Consider the following 18,050-nt stretch of genomic DNA (forward strand, 5'->3'; position numbering starts at 1 on the left):
TCTATACAAGTCCAATAGTTTAACATTTTAAGTAAATATCACTTAATTGGCACATTTAGATACAGGACAGAAGTAGTTATAGTGTGCAAGTCCTGTAACATGGGAGTTGCATGCAGTACTCTCCACTTCCTGAAGGGAGTGTACATGAGCTAGATGGTGCTCATCACTGCCATCCTTCCATTTTTCTAGACAGCAACAGCAGCAAATCAAATGCATTAAAGGTATTTTTATACTGTGCTGAATGAATTAATGAATTTGACTGCCAAGATGGAGGATTTCATATCTAAGCTCACCAGCAAATGATCAGGCTTTTACAACAAAGTATCGCTACTTTGCCTAACCAATATATTAGACATAATCATGGAAAATGAGCCATTTATGACCTAAATAAGACTGAAGCTTTTGTGTGTGACAGGAAGTGCCATCAAAGGTTTGTCGATAAAGTCTGGTGCGTATTACTAGTGACACCTAGTGGCCAGTGTAGTACAGTTTATCAACATCTTGGATTTGTATCTTCAAGCATTATAATGCTAGAAAATGCTTAATTTAGGCCGAGAATACTGAACAATTGCTTACTACGCATTTGTTTTGAAGAATAATAGGTGGTAGACAACTACGAAATAACAATCATTTATAAATTAATGATTATTTTTTGTAAAAATGCCATACAGGGAGAGATGTTTGAACCTTGATATAACAAAGGGATGACGGTACCTAAAACTGGAAGACCAAATGTTTTTTCAGTCGATAAAATAAATTCTAATAAATGGGTCTTGTTGTCCTCTTAATGAGCAAACTGTATTAACAAAAAAAAAATAACATAATGAGCCTGAACTTGGACAGAACCTGGACAGAGCCTCACTGTTAATTTTGTTAATTTTGGAGCACCCAGCAAATAAGTACACAGTGTACACAGTATACTTGAAGTGTACTGACAGCAATATTCCATTTGAGACACAGCCTTAAAAACACAGCAATATTAAATATCTGTGTTACAAATTGGGATAAATAAAAAGTATAAAAACACACATAAAAACCAGAGTATTCCATTTCTCTAATATTAGAAAAAAGTGTTGGCCCTGGTCTACACGTTAGTTGACATTGTTATGGTTAAGTCGTTCTCATCCGTCTATATAGTGAAAATAAAGTTTAAATACAAGGTAACTCAGTGGAAACATGGACGGTTTGTGTTGGAGGCAGAAAATTAAAGGAACATTTCTTTACTGTTTTAGGAAACAATGCACTGGGGCTGCGTCTCAAATGGCGTACATGCATACTTCCACTGACGGATGTTTACCACCCTAACTGGAGTGGTTGCAATTCACCATAAAAGGAGGAGAGAAGGAGAAGAAGCTGGTGAATACTGTGATGGCCATTTTTCGGACGTGCGCACCAACAGTCATGAATTTGGGACACTCAAGTGATAAGTGTACTGATGGAAGTATTCCATTTGAGACACAGCTCCAGTGTTTTTTTTAAACTATACATGACAATTGTTCTTGGGCTGAAAAGGAAAGTGCAAATAATAAAAAGAGCACGGGTGAAGGCTTGAGAGCAACACAGCTGGTTTCTTCTTTAAGGCGCTTACCTTTAAAAAAAAAAAAAAAAAAACAGACACAGGCAATAAAAACAGGTTCAGACCTTGCTTTCCAAGTCCTGCCCATCTGCAGGGTGCATGCTAGGAAATGGAGGCTGCAAAAAGGCTGTTGTAGATGTCAAACATATGAATTATGGAATTTTGGAGGTGAGCACTAACTCTAGTGAACCATGTTTCTTCTAAATGTCATTACAGTCAATACGGACCAACACTACGAAGCCCTTAAAACCACTCCATTCCCATTTCCTCAAACCCTAAATAAAACACTTCTGCTTCTCTTTCCAATCCACATCCACATTACCTTCTATTCACATTCAAGTTACACTACATGACTCCAGTAAGGCCCAGTGGTTTGCATGTCAGCCTCAGGGTCCCCTGCCTCTGGCCCCAAATGAAGTGGTATTGAAAATGGATGAATGACTCAAGTATTGAGATACTGTCCTCACTCTTAATTCTTCATCTCAAGGAGACATTTTGGTTTATTATATGCCAACTTCTCTGTTCGAGGGAAAGCCGCTTTGTTTTCCTAGACTGTGGTGCTGGCACTACAGTAATATTTATCGATATTTATGTCCATATAGTGTATCTTCCATCTTCACAGACATCCAGAGCCTCTCAAAAAGGTACGTACAACAAGCCAGTTAAGGCAGGGGTGACCAGAGTGCGGCCCGCACCTCCATTTTGGCATTTGGACACCCCTGCACTCAGGTATTAGCTGCAATCTTGTGCAGTGGAACCCGTTAAGTTGAGATAAACAGCTGTTGACAGAACGGAAACAAAAGTGGTTATTACTTTGACTATGACTTTGGCCACAGACATCAGGACAATGTCAACAGAGCCCGACCCAAACTAGAGCTGTACTACCTAGTCTTTGATAGGACAGCTCCAGTATGACTCAGACAGCTGCCAACCTCAACGGGTGTCCTACTGACTCAGTCATGTCGACTTAAACAGGTAACACGGCAGCTAAAAAAGACGCAGCTAATACGGTCAATAAAAATATGTCCATGCTCTCATTCCTGCAGGTCATTGAACCACAAATCCAATTGGACTGTTCAGGTTCTCTTGGATGTTCAGCATCAGAGTTTTTGATCTGTCCTATCATACCAGAGTTCTCCTATCTAGCCTTTAAGCATAAACTGATGAAGCCTGTGTGGATAGATGAAGAAACATCTTCTCAGACAACCTCAACAGTCCACTTGTGATCGATTCAATGCCCTGAGAAGTCAATTAAAATCTGTTGTGCTTTAAAATCATCTCATTAAAACGGAAGGGACGCCAGAAAGAGATCAGATAAGCTAGAAGTGGACCTAAGGGAACAGTGGACTTGGGTTCTTGTTCTGTTGGATGTCCTCGCCCCATCAACATTCACCTGAACGCGGTGGTGCATTCAAGGTGCCCTTTGTGCATCTTTGTTTGAGGTTTCCCCAGGGTGGTGGGGGCAGAGCCAGGGAGGTGGGGTGAGCGGGAGGTGTCGGGCGACCTGCTGACTTGCCCGCTCGTGCGCCGATCATTGCCGGGAGGCTCTGGTTGCGCCTCAGACCATCGAGGAGGCTCCCGCCACCGGCCGACACAAAGGTGGCCGAGTCCTGGTGCGACTCAGAGGCCTGGAGGACCTTTGTGAACCCCAGGTGCCGCAGTCTCTCCAGTAAGCTCACGTTGAGCGGGTCTGGGAGCGACCCGCGTGCCGGGATTTCCCGGAGCGGGCTGGGTAGGTCAGGATGGGAGGCACGGCCTAGATTCAAGCCGTAAACATCTTGCAGAAAAAGCTCCGCTGGCCTTGATGCCAGAAAATTGTCAGCAGAGTGCTGGCGGCACTCGGGCGAGTGCAAGGGGGAGTTGGGAGGCGTACCTGGAAGTAAGCGGAGGAGAGGCCGCTGGGGCAGTGGCTTTGGACATGATGGGGCGGTTTCTGTGGAGACCTGTGCAGAGATGCCTCGTTCCAGCACCAACTTGGCTAAGCCACCGGTGGCCACAGCGGGGCGGCGAGCTGGGAAGGAGTCTCCAAGACTGAGTCGGCAGGGGGTCAGGGGGGTACTGGGTCCAGTCCTCATAGAGCTGGGTGTGTTGGCATTGAGAGACGACTGTGAACTGAGGAAAAAAATACATGTTATCGTTATGGAATTAACGGAATTTGCTACGTCTCAGTTCGCGCACTTCCATACTTTTCTTCCCCCATACGTCTTTTGAGTGCAAAGCAAGAGTCAAAACTTAGTACCTGAATGTTGCACTCAAAGATGTGAAATGATGGACAGTTACAACCCTGGTTACAATTTACCAAAAAAAGTGCTCAGCAATTCCGGTATGTGCGGAATGACACAAAGGGACAGAATCACACAGTCAAAACATTTGCACTCAGGAACTAAGTACACTGTGTATATGTAGTATATTTACTGACTGAAGTATTCAATTTGAGACAGTGCTTGATGCTGAGACTGACCTTGCAGTGACTTGTGTGATGTCACTCGGGTGCAGGATCCGGCACATGGTGAAAGTGTAGGTGGAGAATGTGGAGCTCTGACATTTGACTGGATTTTGGACTGCAGAAAAACAAGAAATAGATAGATAGATAGATAGACTCCCTTTATTGTCATTGCACAAAAACACAGTTGTGAAATTGCCAACGAAATGTCGTTGCCTGGCTCCCATATAATAACAGACACAAAAGATAAGTAATAATAAATAATAATAATAATAATAATAATAATGTGGAGAATAAATAGATAGAACAGACACCAAATATGAACTCAACTACAGATCCAGATTCCGGATTCCGGTCCAGATTGAGTAGTCACTCAATGAACCGAGGAGTCAATGAGTCAATTCATCATGGAAACCCGATGGAAGCACTTCCATGCTGCTGGAGCCATTGTCTGCACAATTACATCTGACATGAGCCATAAGGAGAATGGGTGGTAATAAAAACATATTTATGTTTGTTAAGCTGGTTCCACTTTATTTATGTACTTTTCTGGACTATAAGTCGCTCCGGAGTAAGTCACACAAGGCCAAAAACGCATAATTAGGTAGAAAAAAAACATACATAAGTCGCACTGCAGTATAAGTCGCATTTTTTGCGGGTAATTAATTTTCCAAACTACTTGACCAAAACAGACATTACGTCCTCTTGGAAGGCAAGTTCTAACAATAAAAGAATAGAGAACAGGCTGAATAGGTGTAAGATATGCTAACACAATGGTTATTCAGCTACACAAAAAATAAACATGAACACAAAAGGTGTCGAGTGTTTATGGAACTGGATATTTATGGATATTTTTTATGGATATTTTGCTACTAAATTATTTTAATGAATAAAAACATCTGAGGAGCCAAAAGGGTGAGCCAAATAAAAATAAACACTGGACCAAAACTCCAAGAGTTTGCCGTTTACCTGAGGCAGACGTGCTGCATTGGACTGTTGATGTGGAGACATTTGGATGAAGGTGAGCTGATGAGCTGGAGGTCTCAGCCATACAGGTTGACAGAGGAGCGGCAGGACGACACGTGGTTGACTGCTTTCGGTCCTTCTTCTCCCCCGGCGTAGATGAACAGTGCACTTTAAAGACAATGCCTCCTTCCTCCTCCTCTTCTTCATCTTTGCCTCTCTCTGCTGCACCTTTCTCTAAGACACCAGCCTCCTCTTTCTCCCCCCTTGCTTCATATTCCTCATCTTCTTCCATGTCAGTGAGGTGGTAGACAGCATCCTGGGCAAGCGGGCGGAACCCCTTGGTGACGACGCCTGGGTGTGGGTCTAAAATGGTGGCCAGGTGAGGTTTGGCCAGCTGCTGCCAGTGATGGAGCGTCAGCGAGCCTGAAGACAAGAAGTATGAACACAAGCAGTCGGACCAAATCAGGTTCTGGCTCATGGTGGTTACCTTCCATGGGCTTGACAATCTGAAGCTTCTCCGGTAGGAAGGTCTTGAAGATGCTGGAACCTAAGGAGAGTTCTGAGAGGTTGGAAAAGGAGGAGAATGCGCTGCCCATCGGTGAGCTGCAGCTGCTGCCCGCCTCGTGAGTCTCCGCTGCAGTCAGGGCCTGCAGCTTCTTCTCACGCTCCGCCTTGAAAAACTGGTGCTCCGATAAAAAGTTCTGCCGTCGCAGTGACAAACGATGGAGGGCTTTGGTGAGGTCATTTCCACCCGGAGAGCCCGGCTGGCCAGTGGGAACCTCGTCCCTTCAAACACAAGATTCCATTAGTCAGAGCATTAAAAGCCATCTTGTAAGGTTTGTAAAGCGTCCTACCCTCGAGCAGACTGGAATGGCTGTGCAGTCATCACCAGAGAGTTCTGACGAGAACCGGGAATTGGGGGGGTGGCCGAGCTTGGCCGGGATGTTGAAGCGTTGACAGAGCGGACTGTCTGAAAAACTCGTTTGTGGGAGATTCTGTGTGGAAGGTCCATTAGACATTAGAGTGAAGCTCTACAATACTGATGAATGCTACATAACACAGTAATGCAGGGGTGGGCAAAGTACGGCCCAGGGGCCACATACGGTCCACCAAGCGTTTGAATCCGGCCCGCCAGTTGCTTTTTAAGTATTTCAACTTTTAACTTACAAACTGGCAACATGACTTGCAAGCCAGATGTCTTATTTAGTAAAAGAAAAAAAATGTCAAATTAAATGACATAGTTTGATGTGGTGTGATGTTTAAAGTGCTCCTGAAAAATGGGACATGAGAACATACAGCTGATAGTATAACACTTTTACAGATAAAAGTAGATAAATAATTCAAGGAAAATTATAAGCATAAAATAGTGTGTGTGTTAAATACCGTATTTTCCGGACAATAAGTCGCACTTTTTTTCATAGGTTAGCTGTTCCTGCATAAACACTGGACACCTTTTCTGTTCATGTTTATTTTTTGTGTAGCTGAATAACCATTGTGTTAGCATATCTTACTCCTATTCAGCCTGTTCTCTATTATTTTATTTATTATTTTATTTATTATTTTATTTATAACTTGCCTTCCAAGATGATGTAATGTCTGTTTTGGTCAAGTAGTTTGGAAAATAAATTACCTTCAAAAAATGCATCTTATACTCCAGTGCGACTTATGTATGGGTTTTCTTTAACCCAATTCTACATTTTTGGCCTGGTGCGCCTTATACTCCGGAGCGACTTATAGTCCAGAAAATACAGTATATGCTCTGGCCCCTCCCGGACAATTTTGTTAACTCAATGCGGCCCACAAGTCAAAATATTTGCCCACCCCTGCTGGAACCTGTTTAAGCCATAAACCATCTATTTCAACAAACAAAACCATCAAGTCCCTAAAAGTTACTAAAACCCACCCACTTAAGTTAGTTTGTGGAAATTCACTTATCGCAGTCAGGTCTAGAAACAATAAACCATTCATTAAGACACACTATGGACCGTATTTGTGCAGACTGTCCTTCTTACCTTTGGTCTTGAAATGCAGTTTCTTCTTCAACACTCAGCTCTCTTCTCATAGTTCCCTCAATCTCTGCAGCCAGTGAATCCTACAAACACACACATACATACATATAAGCACACACCAAAACATTCTATTCTTCAAATAGGGTACTTCTGTGGTCCACTCACCATGGGGAAGGCCCCATAGGAGAGGTGTCGTCGCATCCCAGAGGAGGGGGTGTTTTTGTTGCGAAGCTCCCTCATCTCCTCCTGGGACTCATGGAGCATCTCTGCACACTCTGCATTCCTTTCTGCCAGCTCGTTCAACTACATCAGCATAGAATACAAAGAGGCACTCAGTGGAGGCGTCCTTCAGAAGTTGACGGTGTGTTTGGTTGTAACGCTACCTCCGCCGTGAGCAGTCGCTGTGCGTCTTTGGAAGCCTGCAAGTGGATCCTCAGCTCCTCTTTCTCCAAAGCCAGCTTAACAACAACAACGACAATGCAGTGACTGTGAGCTGTATGCATCATGCTGGAATCTTTTGGACTGAGATGTTGGCAGTGATTCCTTACCTCTTTGACTCGGTGTTGCAACTCCACAATCTGGGAGAGCAACTGAGCAATCTCCTCCTGGTGTCGGACCAGCTCCTCGTTCTTTTGGGACAGTTCGTCAGTCATAGACACCATCTGGCTGTTGGACTCGCCTGAAAAAATGCAAGAGTTTAAAACAGAAAGAAAGAAAGAAAAAAATATGCAGGTGGCAACCCCAATGTATCCGACTGCTACACATAAATACAGTGTACGGCCATGGCAGAGGTCTTTGCTCTATTGAATGACACGCTATAATTCCACGCCACTTGATGCTTTGAATTTTGCGGCTTCACTATCACAGAATTATTAGTCAATAAATATGCATATTTAAGCAAATTTTACAGATTTTTGCCTAAATTAAGCATTTCAAGCAAAAAATGTAAATAAAGTAAAACATAAATATAGGATATTTAGAAGATGGATTCTAAAGCATTACAATGATATGTAGTACTCTACACTGGTCAATAGGTGTCAGTAATTGCATTGTAATGTAATGAGACACACTAACCGCAACAAAAATATTTGTTTTATGAATAAAGAATCCTACTTGGCGGAAATTTTGGAAGCAATTAACCATGATAAATTAGGGATAACTGAACCTTATGAAATGAGTACACCCACTTGCACTGTATTACAGTGCATTGAAGGAATGAAGTATATGGGCCAAAAGGAATCCATTATAACGGGCTGGATGTGAATGTAAATTGTTGTTCCAACTCGGTACACTAGATGGCATTGTAACTACTTTTTAACATGCCTCGTACGCAAGTGGGCCACCAAAGAAAAAGAAGACGTACAGAAGGGAACATTTTGTTGCTATATGTAGCTAGTATACACGCTTAGATTCTGTTTATCAGGTCTTGTCGGAAACTCCAACATGAAAGCATGTTTTGGTCTTCTTCAGTTGAAAAACATGGACTCACGTAGCTCCTTGACGCAGTCGCTCACAAGCTGCTGCTCCTTCTCCTCATAGGTGATGGTGTCCCGCTTCAGCTGGCAAGCCTGGGGCACGTTGCCATGTTAATAGAACAACAAGTTAATAGAACAACGTCTCCATCCCATACGGTGGTCGTGTGCTGATTCATCCCCTACCTCAGACCTCAGAGCCAGGTTCTCCTCTTCCAGTTCCTGCAGCTTACACTGCATTGACTCCAGCTGGCCGAGTGCGGCAATGGCAGCGGTTCCTCCGGCTAACGGATGCTGCCTCACTGGGGTTGACGCACTAGAGTCTGCCTCACATTCCTCTGAGGCACTGGCCACCATTCGTAGCAACTCATCCTTCTTACTGAGCTCATGCTGCAGCTGGTGTACCTGGTTAGAAATGATTGGAAAAGAAGTGCCACAAATTTGGCATATTATTAGAGAAAAACTGTACTTTTTTGGGTAGTTTTGCGCAGCTAAGAATGCACGTAATGAGATCTACTGCATGCACGTCTATTCATTGATTCTTTCAACACAATCTAGGTGAACTGAAAAAACACTGTCTGCTGTGAAAATTGTTCAAATGAAATACATTCATTCATTCTCTACCGCTTATTCTCATGAGGGTTGCGGGGGAGAGGCGGGGTACACCCTGGACTGGTGGCCAGCGAATCACAGGGCACATATAGACAAACAACCATTCACACTCACATTCATACCTACGGACAATTTGGAGTCGCCAATTAACCTAACATGCATGTTTTTGGAGGAGGAAGCTGCAGTAATCTGTTGCCGTCATAACCCATGCCAAGCTAAAACTCAAATATGAAACCCTGAGGTCACTTCCTGTCCACGCACCACTCAGTTCCCTGAGCATCAGGACAAATTTATAGCAAGCACGAGTCTTATGACTGACATGGCTTATTTTCTCTTATTGTGTCTATTATATTGGGTAATGTGTGAGTGTAAAGGTGAAAATAAGGGTGTTGATGTCAAGGGGAATGTAATAATGTTGAAAATATTATTTAGAAGGACATTAACAGGTTTTCTATGTTCTAACTATGAAAAATAAATCCTACTTTGCAGAAAGTCGGCTCTGGAACCAGTGAACAACAATAAACATGGGAACCCACTTTTCAAAATGAAAAGCCTGCTTCTCAAATGAGAATTTGAACCCACCTGGTCCAGAGCTTGTGCAAGTTGTTCCTCCACGGCCTCATTGCGCTCCTGCAACAGGTGGTTCCTCTGAAGAAGCGACTGTCCGATCCGAGCTGCCAGTTCCAGGTCTCTGTCCCGCTGACCAATGACAACACGGAACATAGAGTACATGGTGATCAGATTGATTTGATGCAACTACAAGTACAAAAACAAACAAACTGTGACACACAATGACACAAACCTCAGCCAGCAGGTGAGTGACCACTTCGATGTCATTGTAGGTCTTGGTCATCTGCTCCACGCGATCAGAGGCCAGGACTGGCCGGAGAGGAACACACATGCAAATGTCACAGACATGCAATGTAGCCTGTTCATGCAAAATGTGCATGCAGCGAACCCCACAAGAAAACTTATAGCATTGACCCAAACTAACAGACACGCTTGTGTAACATGTCAGATTCATGTTGTAGATTATAAAAGATATGACCACAAGCAACATGAATTACAACTAAAAATTTTAAATACATTAGGGGTGTTTTATTAATCAGATTTAGAGTATAGACCTTCCGAGGTGTTCGGATTACACATTGGTAGACATTGGTGCACTCATGAACTCATTCGCTAACAAAGGAAAAGTTGGGTAAGTTCACGTTCAACTAAATTTGGCATACTAGTTCCCACACAAGAGTTGATTAGTTTAATGTTTTGCATTTTGTCCCCTTACTTCACCCAAAATGAATTGAATGAAACCGTGACTTCAAACCTGAACCATAATTATGCCGTACTGTTACACCCTTAATATAAAATTATCCATTGTAGAAATATTTGGATGTATTTATGCCCTTTGTACAATTTATATGATGAAATATTGCATCATTGATACTGTACGTCCATTGTTGTTTAAAGCACTACTGATGTTGACTGTTTGTTTTGATAAGGAATGGCCACTATAAATCAATTCATTGACACTTACTTAGGGAGGACTTATTGTGCTTTTTTCCACTTTTCTGTCCTATAAATGTAGTTAGAATGTTGTATTATCGTGTTAAACTATGCCAAAGTTTGAGATAACAAGGTTTGCGCATTTGCAAAGGAGCCTTGAAAGAAGTTTTGGGATGACTCTGAACGCTTGGTTTCAGAGAGTTTTTTCTAACACTGGCTCCCTGTGACATCGCAAGGAGTCGGGCTTCCTTATATGGGCATGCACTATTGGCCAGATACCCTCTAGGACTGCCCTCTCCACAGTTCTGCTTCACTCTGTTTGCAGTTGTTAGCTATGGCTCACAGGAAATCTTTCTAAGAGGCAAGCTCTGGCAGAAGTGGTTTGAGTTGGTGATTCCCAGCAAGAGAAAAATATTTTCATTTCATTTTCATTTCATTTCCTCAAAAGGCATTTTACACGGGACTGTTTTTGTGAACAAGAACGGGAACATCTGCCAAACTGTTGGTGAAGCCAGAAGCAGCACGCTCTAGCCGGGAAAGATGAATTAATGTCAGACACGCTATGCTGCTGTGCATCCACAGAGGAGAGAAGGAGTCCACAACTCAATACAAAGGGCGGAAAGATTTGCATAATAGTTCCCCTTTATGAAAAATTTCTTCAAAAGCCCCATCCAAAATCTTTAAAATATGGTCATATACAGTATATAGTAGTTGCTCATGGTCATCTCAAGGCATGTTACACAGAACTAGATGCTATGGCACCACATTGACTTGGAAAATCATGAAAACAAAAATCCTGATCCAAGCCCATATGCAGAAGTTAGAGTCACACTCTACTTCGTGCTAACGCTAACCAGATAGGCCGAGACAGATACCTTTGGAGAGGCTTTGTGAGGCAGGGTGGGAATGAGAGGGATGTTCCAAAGCAAGATATGCTAGCGAGAGACAGAAGGGAGAGAAAAGAGAAGAGAACACTAAGAAAAAGGTGCAGCAGAGCAGAGCGAACAAGCAGAGAGAAAGCAAAGACTCAATAAACCCATGGAACACGTTAGTGCTACGTATTGATTGGTTAGGTCTACTTTAAGCACCTGAGTGTGCGCCACCAGCGCTGCGTTGCTGGACTTCCTACCTGTTTGAAGAGAAGGTGCAGTTCTCGTCAGTGAGTCAGTAGCCTGATGGGACAGCTTACTGCACACACCGACCCACAAATACCTCATATTTACTTGGAGGTTGAAACCTCTCTTAGCTAAGCGCAGTGAGGCATTTTCAAGGCAAGCAGATGGTGCGCTAATCCATCCAAGGCTCACTCTGACCTCTGGATGTGAAAACTCAGCTACAACCCAGTTCGGTGTAAAAATAACTGGGTGCCCTCTTTGTCACACACAGCCGTAATCCCCTCTAAATTTCTTTAGCTTTTCATCGGAATAGTACAAACCGTCTATGTCGTCCAAGTCATGAAGTTCCGACAGGTGACTGACTAAAATGCGTGCAAAACAATACTATTTTATACTTATGTTCATTCATGTTGAGGAAGGATGCACTGGGCTTCCCAGCATGCATTGCGGGTTCTAGATTAGCCTAAAATAGTATGGTTTTGCATGTATATTAGTGTGTAAGCATTTATTTTGCTACCAGCATAGTCTGTGTAGGGATGTAACGATTAGCGGTATTAATTATTAACCGCAGTTAGTATTATCGTTTCTAATTAAAATGACTGTAAAACCGTGATTCATAACCGCACTTTGACAAATCCTTTTTTTTGGCAGGTAAAAACATGGCGGCACCCCTGCAAACAGTACTCCTGAGAAGAACAAGATCCTCTGTTTGGACATATTTTGGACTTGCATAGGTTTAGGAGGGGAAATCATTTATGAGAACGTGCAGAAAGTGCAAAAAAAAAGTCTAAGCAAGCCTGTTGGGAGCTGGGCGATATATATACACATTTTTTATATCGATATTTCGTTTAAGCACGAAATAAAAAATAAGCATATCATTCATATCAATATAGACTTTTGCAGAAAGTGCAAAAAAAGTCTAAGCAAGCCTGTTGGGAGCTGGGCGATATATACACATTTTTTATATCGATATTTCATTTAAGCACGATATAAAAAAAATAAGCATATCATTCATATCAATATAGACTGGATTTGATGCGAAGGTCTCATGTTTCAAGATGGCACCGTCCAAGTGCAAGCTAATTGCGACAGCTCCATGTCTCCTGCGGCTTTTTTTAGTGTTTAATAGCATTTTATTTATTACTTCCTTATTGTTTTTCTGCCTTATCAACCCCTTAAGCAAGTGTGCAGCTATGGATGTTCATCTTATTACTTTTGTAGCCTGCCGTATGCGCCATTGTTGACACTCTGGAGCAGCTGTTAGCTTTGAGCATCCCATTTTATTTCAGTGGCTATTTTTAATAAAACTTTGCACACATATTTGGCTTTGACTTTTGTCTAAATTCAGATTATGGAAAGAATATTGATGTTACTATAGTTCAACAATAAAGGAAGCCTAAGTTAAGGCTTACATAGGCCTACAAGTTATTGGCCCCAGTACATGACAGGTATGTTTCTGCACACCACATACACCCGAGCAGAGCAAAATATCATTGTTTTGTGGGTTTTCTGTTGTGTATGACCGCTGCTACTTCATTATTGCCCATACTGCAGATATATCCAGTGAGACTGGAAGGCTGACATAGATCCAGTTAATTTTGAAAATAAAAACATTCCGTCTTTAAACAAACGCTCCAACTGCCACAGCTACAGCTACATCATCATGTGCCAAGAAATTATATTGGCCGTGTTAATTGAGTTTCACATTCTGCGATTCTTCCTTCTGCTGTCTTGTCATCGAGCTAACCACACCGCCAGCACCACCCACACATACCCAAAGCTATGCCGCAAACAAGCCAACACTCGACACACGTCAACCACGTGCCTAGTTGGATTGACTGTAATTCCACCTGATTGGAATCGGAGAGGATGCCTCACGTGTTCAACACACACACGCACACACACAGTCAGCGAAGGAAAGAATGGATGTATCGAAACCAATCATCTAATCAATGAGAGTTGTGCTTTCTCACGCTCAAAACAAACAAACACCGTCCCCAAGCAATTTGGTAGATAACTGCAAGTCACGAGTTTGCTTGGTGCAAGATCCAATCTATTTATCCTCTAAAAGAGGAAGCAGATGGTCAAACTACGACATATAGTTGCTTAGAAATACAGACATGCTTACTCATGTAGCGGAAAGTCTCCTCTGCCAGGATGGGGGAAATGGCGTTGTGCTGGGTGGAGCCTTCATCTGGGGAGCAACTTGGGGAAACCACCCAATCCTGGCTGTCTGACAAGTAGAAGGACCCGGATCCCACTGATCCAGAACCCACCGAGCCAGAATAATGCCGACTACTGCTGCCCAGGCCCTCATCTTAGTGAAAGAAGAACCCATACACAGTTTTCAGTCATATGCTGTCACCATCACACACAAAGACAATGCCACAAAATGCTAACACACCAACCTGTCTCGGTGCTGGACTCCTTCTTCGCCACCGCTCGTGGTTTTACTTCAAACATGTTGGGGAGGGGCGGGGGGTTACATCACATCCTGCCCCCCTGCACTGATGGATGGCGGCATCACACCGTTACCTGCCACAGCGGAGAGTGGTGTTAGATAAATTAGTAACATTTTAAACAACAAAAAACAACTCCAGAACAAATACAAACTGAATGTTACAAATGTACTGGAGCACTGGCACACTTGTGTTAACTTCCGCCCCAATTTGCGCATTTTTCGGTTAACATCAAAAATGTAGGCTAAAATGTTGCCTTAGTTTGCATTCGCCCACCTGGTTAGCATGCAATAACTGTGGCAAGAAAACACCTGGAAGAAGTTAGTCTGTTGTCCAATCTGAGGCCAGGTTTGAACAGGCATGGTTGCCAAGGGTGTTCACTAACAGGTAAAATGATGTTAAATGTAAATTTCGTATGTCATGTTCATGGCATTGTTTGAATGTCTATTTGTGTGTGTTAAAAGGGAGCTGCACTTTTTGGGGGGAATTTTGCCCATCATTCACAGTCCTTTTGTGAAACATAAAGACATATTTATTTCGCTTTTCTGTGCATTCTAGCGCGAGAAAACGTGTTAATATGAGGAAGCTAACAATGGACATCATGGGAAATATGTATTTTGACGCTAAAGCCCTCACAAAAAGACAACGCCTCGCTAGCCATTTGTGTTAAGTGACAAAAATACTTGGTGTAACAACCAAGTAAATGCAAACGGGTGGTTGCTCTGAAAGAGACAGTGACAGTGCAGTTAGTTTGAGGTCATGACGCACATACGGCAGTGATTTGAAGCCATAAGCCTTGTGGAAATATCCTGCAAACATTTTGAATAAACAGAGGATACAGTGTTGAATACTCTCCTTGTGTCTGTTGTGTATGAAACAATCTGATGTCAACTTCAGACCGTTTGCGCTTCATTGTTTTGTGACACGAAAAAGCTTGCACGACAGCCAATTAAATACACAATTTAAAAATGCTGGAACTTACATTTCAGCTGCCATGAGTAAAATACCTCACTGTGCACCAAACGCATTTCACATACAAAACATGTAACGTGACAAAACGTTACACCTCATTAAGCATAAAGTGTTTTCTGCACCCAATGTTGGTAAAAGTGAATCGTGGAAGTGTATATGCAAATGATGTGATGTTTGCATGTTTTGCAAACTGTGTACAACAGAGTATTTCAGTGTGATTTCTCAAATTTTTTTGTCAGTAATTTCATTTACTTTATTTAATCACAAATCACAACGTTAAATACTCCAGAGGAACTAAAGTTTATTGCGGTATACTCAGATTATTATGCCATATATTATTACGTTAATGAAAAAAATGTTGACAATAATATAGTTCATCCGCATATACACCCGCAATACAAAGAAGGAGAAGATATAGCCAAATCTGTGTATGTAGGAAAGATCACAAAATATTTTTTTTTTCTTAAGCATGTGCAAAATAAACTGAACCGTTCTACAGGTAAGGGCCAGAAAATTAGAATATTTTCATAAACTTGATTTATTTCAGTCATTGTGTTCAAAAGGTATAGCTTTTACATTATATTTAATCATTGCACACAGACTGATGCATTTCAAATGTTTATTTCTTTAATTTTGATGATTATAGGTGGCAACAAATGAAAATCTGAAATTCCGTGGGTCAGAAAATTAGAATATTACCTAAGGCCAATAAAAAAAAAGGATTTTTAGAAATGTTGGCCAACTGAAAAGTATGAACGTGAAAAATATGAGAATGTACAGTACTCAATACTTGGTTGGAGCTCCTTTTGCCTCAATGACTGCATTAATGCGGCGTGGCATGGAGTCGATCAGTTTCTGGCACTGCTCAGGTGTTATGAGAGCCCAGGTTGCTTTGATAGTGGCCTTCAGCTCTTCTGCATTTTTGGGTCTGGCATTCTGGCACCCCAAACCATCACTGACGAGGTCCCAGAGTCTGGAGGAAGAGAGGAGAGGCACAGGATCCACGTTGCTTGAAGTCTAGTGTGAAGTTTCCACCATCAGTGATGGTTTGGGGTGCCATGTCATCTGCTGGTGTCGGTCCACTCTGTTTCCTGAGATCCAAGGTCAACGCAGCCGTCTACCAGCAAGTTTTAGAGCACTTCATGCTTCCTGCTGCTGACCTGCTTTATGGAGATGGGGATTTTACGTTCCAACAGGACTTGGCGCCTGCACACAGCGCCAAATCTACCAGTGCCTGGTTTAAGGACCATGATATTTCTGTTCTCAATTGGCCAGCCAACTCGCCTGACCTTAGCCCCATCGAAAATCTGTGGGGTATTGTTAAGAGGAAGATGCAGAATGCCAGACCCAAAAATGCAGAAGAGCTGAAGGCCACTATCAAAGCAACCTGGGCTCTCATAACACCTGAGCAGTGCCAGAAACTGATCGACTCCATGCCACGCCGCATTAATGCAGTCATTGAGGCAAAAGGAGCTCCAACCAAGTATTGAGTACTGTACATTCTCATATTTTTCACGTTCATACTTTTCAGTTGGCCAACACTTCTAAAAATCCTTTTTTTGTATTGGCCTTAGGTAATATTCTAATTTTCTGACCCACGGAATTTCAGATTTTCATTTGTTGCCACCTATAATCATCAAAATTAAAGAAATAAACATTTGAAATGCATCAGTCTGTGTGCAATGATTAAATATAATGTAAAAGTTATACCTTTTGAACACAATGACTGAAATAAATCAAGTTTATGAAAATATTCTAATTTTCTGGCCCTTACCTGTATTACAATGACCATTTCTGTGTACGGGCTACAGCTTTAACTAACTATAAATTAAGGGGTGAATCATACCCTTCCAGTATCCTGTTTCCCATCTGGGAACTATCCCTGGAGGCTTTGCGTATCAGACATCCTCAATGATGACGAGAGAAAGCAACTCAAATGCAAGGTCACGCATCCTCACATCATCCTGGCAACATAACTGTCACTGACCTTGGCTGCAACCCCATGGCCATGCACGCACAACACTGTGACCAATATGCAAGCTTGTGGAAAGAGAAAACGACATCGAGGGAAAGCAAGTCCTAAGGCAACGCTCATCCTGGCATTACATAAGAGAGAGCCGAGAAGCGATAGGGAGATTAATCTGATGCACGCACGCTTTACCCATCAAGAGAATCTAACAATTTCACTGACCCATGGATGGTTGCACACCTAAGATTTCAAGCCAATATGTCTACGTACTTTGTAGACATATTCACAATTCAAGTTTTAACAGTCCATGCTAAACCACAGCCTTTTCCTTCATGGCATACTTCTGTATGTTGTACTTTTGACCATTTGTTGAAATCGCCGCCTCATATATTTGAAGTACATTTAGATTGACTTTATTATACAAAATATAATTTAGCAGCGTGCTTACCATGCCATCAAAGACATAAAACATATGTGAGTTCGTAGACTATAATAGCCAAATATATGAGTTGTAGGTGATGTATTTTCGATGTTCACAATTGCTATGCTAGCCCGTCGTTAGCCACTGACATTGCACTCCGCTAACACAATGACGCCCGCGTAATTCCACTGATTTGTGCGGCTAATCCTAAAATGGAACACAACTTTACGGTTATATTTTGTTAATCGTATGCCAAATATGATATCGAATACAGTGCAGTCTTGTTTTAATGGGAGAGAAAGAACTGGAGAAGGTTTTTGCTCGGAGGCGACGATGGCAATTTCACTGCCGCTCGTGCAAAAGAAGCACTTCCGCTTTTAGACCGGTCATCATAACGATATATCTTACCCTTTATCGATATTATTCCACGGCATGGATAATCCCAGTAGCGAAGGCTGTCTGAATGTCTCATCCAAAACTACCAAACGACAGGAAATGAGGGAGGAGGGTAATTGCGTCATCAAAGTTCGACG

At 42.3% G+C, this 18,050-nt stretch overlaps 1 protein-coding gene across 2 annotated transcripts; it reads right to left on the reverse strand.

The window, feature by feature from the left end:
* Positions 1 to 839: 839 nt before the first annotated feature.
* trak2 (trafficking protein, kinesin binding 2) lies at positions 840 to 18,050 on the reverse strand. Of its 2 annotated transcripts, XM_058052543.2 has the most exons (17): positions 17,926 to 18,050; positions 14,105 to 14,231; positions 13,825 to 14,013; positions 11,457 to 11,516; positions 9,881 to 9,957; positions 9,661 to 9,777; positions 8,653 to 8,871; positions 8,484 to 8,562; positions 7,543 to 7,673; positions 7,378 to 7,452; positions 7,160 to 7,297; positions 6,998 to 7,077; positions 5,840 to 5,980; positions 5,473 to 5,771; positions 4,989 to 5,408; positions 4,038 to 4,137; positions 840 to 3,688 (listed from the first exon to the last, which is right to left on the reverse strand). In XM_058052543.2, the coding sequence occupies exons 2-17, from the start codon at positions 14,157 to 14,159 to the stop codon at positions 2,959 to 2,961; spliced, it is 2,910 nt and encodes a 969-aa protein (XP_057908526.2). In that variant the 5' UTR covers positions 14,160 to 14,231; positions 17,926 to 18,050; the 3' UTR covers positions 840 to 2,958. The 2 variants fall into 2 exon arrangements, with proteins under 2 accessions (XP_057908526.2, XP_057908527.2); XM_058052544.2 differs by lacking the exon at positions 11,457 to 11,516.

This window comes from Doryrhamphus excisus, linkage group LG15, assembly GCF_037039965.1.
Source record: "Doryrhamphus excisus strain RoL-2023G ecotype Guam linkage group LG15, RoL_Dexc_Guam_v1.1, whole genome shotgun sequence".
Taxonomy (NCBI): Eukaryota; Metazoa; Chordata; class Actinopteri; order Syngnathiformes; family Syngnathidae; genus Doryrhamphus; species Doryrhamphus excisus.